General features: G+C 40.3%; 1 protein-coding gene across 1 annotated transcript; it reads left to right on the top strand.

Moving 5' to 3' along the window:
• The first annotated feature begins 508 nt into the window (after window positions 1-508).
• Window positions 509-2078, top strand: LOC128635998 (pleckstrin homology domain-containing family A member 1-like). Its single transcript, XM_053689072.1, has one exon. It carries the CDS (start codon window positions 568-570, stop codon window positions 1753-1755), a length of 1188 nt encoding a protein of 395 aa, XP_053545047.1. The 5' UTR covers window positions 509-567; the 3' UTR covers window positions 1756-2078.
• Window positions 2079-8415: the final 6337 nt, after the last annotated feature.

Here is an 8415-nt window from a genome sequence, read left to right on the forward strand (position 1 = left end):
GCCTGGTGCAGGTCTACAATTTTGTTTCTGGTGTCCTTTGACAGCTCTTTGGTCTTCACCATAGTGGAGTTTGGAGTGTGACTGTTTGAGGTTGTGGACAGGTGTCTTTTATACTGATAACAAGTTTAAACAGGTGCCATTAATACAGGTAATGAGTGGAGGACAGAGGAGCCTCTTAAAGAAGAAGATACAGGTCTGTGAGAGCCAGAAATCTTGCTTGTTTGTAGGTGACCAAATACTTATTTTCCATCATAATATGCAAATAAATTATTTCCAAATCAGACAATGTGATTGTCTGGATTTGTTTCCACATTTTGTCTCTCATAGTTGAGGTATACCTATGATGAAAATTACAGGCCTCTCTCATCTTCTTAAGTGGGAGAACTTGCACAATTGGTGGCTGACTAAATACTTTTTGCCCCACTGTATATAGTACTCATTTAACACTAAAAACATGAGTGCTGAGTGGTTAGGATGTGACGTTACATGCAGTGTGTAACTAGCTGGGGAGACACCGGTCGTACAGCAATGAGACAGCACTGTACAGGGTAATGTTCCAGCTCAGACATGCCTTATGTGGATCGTCAGAATCGCATTTGTGGCTTCCTGGACATCGGGGAGCATGAAAACAGTGGGAAGTTTCTGCGGAGATACTTCATCCTGGATACCAGTCAAGATAGCCTTCTCTGGTACATGGACAACCCTCAGAACCTACCACTTGGCTCCCCCTCTGTTGGATCTCTAAAGCTGACTTACATTTCTAAGGTCAGTGATGCCACAAAACTTCGACCGAAGGCTGAATTCTGCTTTGTTATGAATGCTGGAATGAGAAAATTCTTCCTTCAGGCGAATGATGAGCAAGATTTGGTGGAATGGATCAATATGCTCAACAAGGCTACTAAAATTACAGTTCCAAAGCCCTGTGACCCACTATGTCCCACTGACAACCAAAACAACCAGATTGACAATTCCGGGTGCAAAAAGCAGATGTCTTACAGGACAGATATAGTAGGTGGGGTCCCAATCATTACACCAACACAGCAAGAGCTCAGTGAGTGTGCAGACAACGGTGATCGCGGCAAACTGAAGCGCACACAGAGCCAGCTCCCATGTTCACCCAACAGAGTCTCCGAGAGCAGAGTGATAAAGGCCGGATACTGTGTGAAACAAGGGGCTGTGATGAAGAATTGGAAGAGAAGATACTTCATTTTAGATGAGAACACAATAGGATATTTTAAGTCCGAAATGGATAGAGATCCTCTTCGTCTCATACAGCTGAAAGAGGTTCAGAAGGTGCAAAAATGCAAACAAAGTGATATTATGATGCGGGACAACCTGTTTGAAATTGTGACCACTTCACGAACATTTTATGTGCAGTCTGACAGTCCTGAGGAGATGCAAAGCTGGATTCAAGCCGTTTCTGGAGCTATTGTGGCACAACGTGGGCCAGCTCGATCTGCAGCATCTGAGGCCACCAGCTCATACCCTGACTACAGCTCATCTTTTCGTGGCTTTAATCTCCCTCACTCAGCCGCTCGAGTTCAACTCTCAGACCCAGTGCAGTCTTATCGGGAGAAGCAAGGATCAAATGCCATTACCAAGGCCCAGCCAGGATACGGCAAGATCCCGTCTCTCTCTGCAGGAAACCAGCCTAACAAAGTGACTTCCTCAGATTCCGTCACCCAGCACAGCTGTCTTCCAGAACCTTTGATCTTGGATATAGATGATGCCAGCCTACCAGTTACTGATGTCTGAGCTCCCTTTGCCAAATGTTGAGGGTCATTTGGGTACCATACAGCATTATCTGCAGTCCATAATCTTTCAGCACACTGCACATCCAACATCTCCTGACCTGCATGCACTCTGCAGAGATGGGAACCCTGCTTACTGCCAGGTATATTTAAGGACTACATAAAGTGGATTGTGCAATGTGAAGAAAAACATTCCCAAAACAAATGTTGAACTTTCCTCTTCTGCAGCCAAAGCAAGAACACTTTCATCAGGTTTCCCTTGTATAATGAACTGTTACCAGTGTCGTTGAGCATGCCAGGTGTGGCATGTAGTGCCTTGTTGCTCTTATTGAGGTTGATTCTCAAGCTAGGACACATTAGATGGTTGAGAGAAAACATTTGGTATTTTTAACAGATTTTAATTATCTGCTAATTCATTATTTTCAATAACCATGTAACACATTGCTGACTCTGAATACTGCAACACAGTAAGTGTCAGAGCAAAAGAAGTTTGACAGCTTTAGGTAGTTTGTCCATCTTACATGTGTCTCACTTTTCCCACTACTGTCAATTGAGGGAGGACACATCTAGGGGAATAGGTGTTTTTAATTGTATCTGTTTTTAACTTCCAGATGTCAGATACACACCAGCTAGCTTTTTTTGTGTGAATTTGTAAAGCAGATTGGTTCTGTGTGCCTATTTGTGGCTAATGCTGACATGGGATTGCCTGTGTTTGTCTAAAGCCATCATCTCTCTGAGCACTGTTATGTCTGTGTGTCTAAAGTGCCTGCTGATTTTCTTTTGAATTTGTTTGTGCATTAAGACTATATTGTCTATTAAATTGCTGATTCCAGTAGATGTTCTATAACCATTTTCTTTCCTCTGGGTCTTCTTGATAAACCCAAAGTGTTTATTTTTTATGTTTCATGAGGGTGGTCTGTAATTTATGAATGTTACTTCCTAAATGATCACGTGACACTTGTTACAAAACAAAAACTTTAATTAAAACTATTCATTTTGTGTTAAGATATTTTATGTATTCCACTGCATTGTAAAAGTCCAACCAAGTCTATGTTTTCTTATATCTGGGATATGTTGTCTGCAGACATTTACTAACCATTGTATCTTTTGTACCATATCATGCCGTATGCCTCAACACATCACTTTTCATATGTAAAGGTTGATGATTGATGCAACAACCAAACAAGTTGGAAATCAATTTATTTTCCTTATGTGAATTTCGATTTGTTTGCATGACTGTGCGCCTTCCATTGAAGTGTATGTCATTTTTGAAAAATGCCTAGAAATGTATTTTAATAAATGATGATATTTAAAATATAAAAAACAAACAAAAAAAAAAAAAAACACGAGTGCTAAACGCCAAGGAACTTTATTGTCTTTTGTTTCAAAGAAGCAGTGTGTTGAAGCAGTTCCTTCCACAACTAAGTCGTCATTATCTCAGACCCATAGTGATGATTCTGATAGTAGAGAAACCATGCAAGAACAAATTGTAAAGAAAAAAGGCTCGTTTGTACGAAAGTGCAGTGAGGAATATTTAAAATATGGATTTATTGAGGTTCCAGGAAAATTACCAAAACCCCAGTGTGTTGTGTGTGCCACAACACACTGGGCAAATGAGGCAATGAAGCCTTCGAGATTATCTCGACACTTGACAACAAACCATCCAGAGTTAATTAATAAGTCAGTTGACTTTTTTATTCGAAAAAAGGAAGCACTTCATAGTGAAAAAAACGTGTGCTTGTTCAGGCTAGTACTACTGAAAAGTCACTTTTAATGTCTTCTTATTTAGTTGCCAAAAGAATAGCCACATGTAAAAAACCATATTCTGATGGTGAAAACCTTATTAAGCCTTATCTCATTGATGTTGCTAGCACAGTCTTTGGTCAGTCTGCTGCAGATAAACTGAAGCAAATACCACTTTCAAATGACACCATTGCTCACCGAGTTTGTGATATGTCAGCAAATGTGGAGGCTCAACTCATTGAAAAACTTAAAAAATCAACATGGTTCTCACTTCAGTTAGATGAGTCAACTGATATTGCAGACAAAAGTGTTTTAATAGCCTATGTACGGTATGCAGATTATGACATGGGTGATGTGGCAGAAGACATACTTTGTGTGTGTACATTACAAACATACACCACTAGCTCAGAAATATTAAGAATATTAAACCAGTACTTTGAGAATGCAGGTCTACAGTGGAAATACTGTGTAGGCCTATGTACTGATGGCGCTGCTAATATGACAGGTAGGCATTCAGGAGTGGGTGCTCAGATAAAAGAAGTGTCCCATCCCAACATAATGCTGACACACTGCTTTATTCACAAAGAGCACCTGCCTTCAAAGAAACTGTCCCCTGAACTCAATGATATTCTTACACAAGCCACAAAACTTGTAAATTATATAAAAAAAACTCTGCTCTAAACTCCAGATTGTTGGCTGTGCTCTGTTAAGAGATGGGATCAGATTACCAACACCTTTTGTAACATACAGAGGTAAGATGGCTATGAGGCCAGTAACAACTCTAGCCTGCCTCCCCCTGTTCCTCTAAAGCTGCTGTTACATGAGGCTAGTAACAGCTATAGCCTGCCCCCCCCCTGATCCTCTAAAGCTGCTGTTACATGAGGCTAGTAACAGCTATAGCCTGCCACCCTCTGATACTCTAAAGGTGCTGTTACATTAGGCTAGTAACAGCTCTAGTCTGCCTCCCCTGATCCTCTAAAGCTAATGTTACCTGAGGCTAGTAACAGCTCTAGCCTGCCTCCCTCTGATCCTCTAAAGCTGCTATTACCTGAGGCTTGTAACAGCTCTAGCCTGCCTCCCTCTGATCCTCTAAAGCTGCTATTACCTGAGGCTAGTAACAGCTCTAGCCTGCCTCCCTCTGATCCTCTAAAGCTGCTATTACCTGAGGCTTGTAACAGCTCTAGACTACCTCCCCCTGTTCCTTTAAAGCTGGAGGAGCATAAACCCATGAGCAGCAACAACAGGTAGGAGGTCAGATTTCCCTAAATCCCTTTACCAGCTTTATTTGTCTCCAGCACTTTTACACTCTTCACATGATTTTGTGTTTGTAGAGTATGTAACTAACCTGTAAATCAGAAGTAACATTAGTAATGCAGGATCTTTATATGGGTATTACAGAGAAATAATTATATTCTGTAATTTGCTAGAAAAAGAGTGATTCTTACACTACTCACCATGGAACTTTGTGTTTTTAACCCCTTATTCTGGACATTTTAGTAAAGTAAAAAGACAATTAGTAATCTCCTATCTCTAACATATATGTTATATAATATATATACTGTATACTGTGAGATTATATAATGTCCAGAATAAGGGATCAGGTGGTGAAGATGTTCCAGAAAAGACCACAAGGCAGCGTTTCTGTGATCGACTCTTACACTTCGTCATCTGGTGTTGCTAAACATAGAACATTAACCGCTGTCATCATTTGATCAAATAAACCATCTAGGGACATCTCAGGTCTTCATAACGCATTGTTCTTAAATTACCATCTTGCCTTAAGGCCTACTCTAAAGCCATGAACTATATCAATACTATAGATATTTTACCTCCTTAGCCAGGATTTTGACCACCCTTGCTGAGGCCTTCACAGAACATCACATTCCCTAACAAAATCACTTGACTTTACTACCATCTTGGCTTAAAACCTAGGCCATGAACTATATCAATATTTTAACATTTTAAGCTTTCTTGATTGACAAAAATATTTGCATTAAAAATAATCATTAGAGTGAGAGGGGAATACACATTTAAATTACATACCAGGCCTGCATACAGGAACATTTGCGCAATGGGCAATTAAAGGCCTTAAAACTGTAGGGCAATTGCTAGATTACTCTAAAAAAGGAGTTATCACTTTTAGGCAACTACAAAAGAGATTTAGTATACCTAGACAGCACCACTATGCCTACCTGCAGGTCAGACACTACATAACCGGACTGACATGACAGGCCCCCAGCTTTGGGAGAGATCTCACTGGGACATGCTGACCTCCTTATATGCATAGGGTAATAGATCAATTTCCCTTACGTATGATATGTTGTTGGAATCACAGGCTGACACCGCACTGACCCAAATAATAGGACAATGGGAGGGAGATCAAGAGTGTACTCTCACTAGAGAAGATATCATAAATAGCTTTGAGAACGTTTGGAAAGCCACCCTATCTGCAACACTTAGAAAGGCTCAATATAAATTGTTACACCGAGGATATGTTACACCAAGCTTAGCTCTCAAATGTGACCCTACCATAGAAAACAAATATAAAAAATGCTTGTACACAAATCCTTCCTTGACCCACTTGATGTGGAGTTGTCCCAAAATATACAAATTCTGGAAAATGACAGAATACTGGCTTCACATAATATGCAATTTCAGGATATCCTTGACATGGTACTCAACTGACATTACTGAGGGATGATAAGATGAGCGGACATTCTAAGTTTGTTAACACTGCCCTGCTGACGGCGAGAAAGCTAGTATTAACTCAGTGGGTATCTGACACACCTGCAACTATGGCAAAATTTAAAAAGTCCTTACAGAAACAGCTTTTGGTGGAACAGGCGGATGTCAACAGCAGGATGAAAAGTTTTTTTCAATAAATGGGAAGTGTTTATTTTATCTTTGCCAGAACAAGCTCAAAAATATATTGTAGCCCCTTTTGGTGTCTCGATCTACATCCTACAGCAAAATTTAAGAGAGAAAAGGACATTTCAATGACTTGCATGGATCGTTGGTCTAATAAAGGCCAAGGGTTAAGGGAGATTTACTGTACGGTGGAGAGCCTTGAACTTCTGTATATGTTAGTGAAGAGAGTGTAGGTCTGAATGAGTTGTAGTTAAGTTAAATATTTTTAGTTCTAAAAAATAAAAGTACACTGTGAAGCTGGTGATGTTGACACGCTATTCAGTCTTATGCAATGTATAAGAATCTCTTGTATTGTATCACCCATGACTGTAATTGCTAAACAAGATGGTGTCAATGTTATGAGCTTCACTGAAAAATAAAGTATTTAATAAAAAAATCCTTAGTGAAATGTTTGTAATTAATTATTGTAATCAATTATTTTGTGACGTAGTATAGAAGGTCATTTATTGTAATGATCACTGTTTCTTTAAATTGTGTCTTCCTCTTGCAAATTACCTGTTACCTTTTGATTACCATCCTATAAAGAGGAAGTCTACCCTCTGAGCTGTGCTTGGTTAATTTGTCTGTTCACCTAGGCTATGTGTCCAGCTTTCTTTTTGCGCAGTACCAAAAATAATTCTAAGATGTCAGTATTATACTGATTGGATTTCTTATTTGCACTTCTCCCACTATTGGGATTATATTTTGTTTCACAAGAACTGAAGTTATTCCTCTCTACCACCTTTTACCTGTTTCAAGTTCCAGCATGTTCCAGCATATCCCCCCCCCCCCCCCCCCCCCGTCCGTAGCTGCATGGAAGTCTCTCTCATCCTGTATCAAGCAAGCAGCATCAGGAAGCAAAGAAAAAAATCCCAGACATGAAAATCTCATAAACTCAATATAAATGAAAACTCAGCATTATACTGATTGGATTTCTTATTTGCACTTCTCCCACTATTGGGATTATATTTTTTTCACAAGAACTAAATTTATTCCTCTCTACCACCTTTAGCATATTCTCTCCCAGTGTCTACTGAGCGGTCAATTAGTAAGACTGCTGCAGTCTGAATAAGGAGTAAAGACCTAAAAACCTCATAAACTCAATATAAATGAAAACTCAGTGCACAAAGAGTTAATGGGATACACATAGTAAATTCCACTTCTATGGGAGAAAGTGCTTATGCTAGGAATGAGACAATGCTAGCCACACAAACCCCTTTACTGTGAACTATCCAGGCACCCACAACGGCAAAGAAGTGGACAAACTCACCCTATTGCCGGATTCACCAGTCACTCACAAGGTCCCATAGGGTAATTTACTCACCAGCCGTCTGCGATCCAGGTGCAGCATGCGAACCACAGCTCCGGTGTGGATTTACTCACTAAAAACGGCTGGTTCATAAACAGGTCTCCCTTGTCGAGTGAGGTGTATGATGTCTCGTGGGGGGTTGTTTGCCACGTTCCATGTCTCCGCCCATCAACTTCTTCCAACTTGCTTAGAGCTGCTGTGGAATGCAGCATAAGCTACCGAGTAGAGGACGCTGAAGATCCAAGTTAAATAGCGGACTCCTTGTAGTCCAAGCAAATAGTAATAACAGCATAAGAGGAAACTTGTAAAAATTCAAAAATCTTTATTTTCTCAAAAAAGGATAAAATCCATATTCACCAGCACAAGAACAAAGAGGTACCATCTGGTCTTACTAGTTTCTGCAAATGCCGTAATCATAGACCTTTCAACGAGGTAGAAGTCAGAGTAGGATAGATAAGATTCTTGTTTCTGAGGAATTGACTTGTACGGCCCCTGGGCTGTTACCTGACGATTTCTCAGATCACTTTCTGCTCAGTACAGTTTTCAACACTTCCCAAGCCCCTGTCAGCAATACTTTCATGAGCTTCGTCAGGCTCATGAGTCACTCGTGGAGGTATACCCCACTAAGTCGGAGTGGTGGAATCGGCTCAAAAAGAGGGCTCAGGCACTCTTCAGGAAGCTGTATAACCATGATAATCTTGCTAG

Source organism: Bombina bombina, chromosome 7 (genome assembly GCF_027579735.1).
Source record: "Bombina bombina isolate aBomBom1 chromosome 7, aBomBom1.pri, whole genome shotgun sequence".
Classification (NCBI taxonomy): Eukaryota; Metazoa; Chordata; class Amphibia; order Anura; family Bombinatoridae; genus Bombina; species Bombina bombina.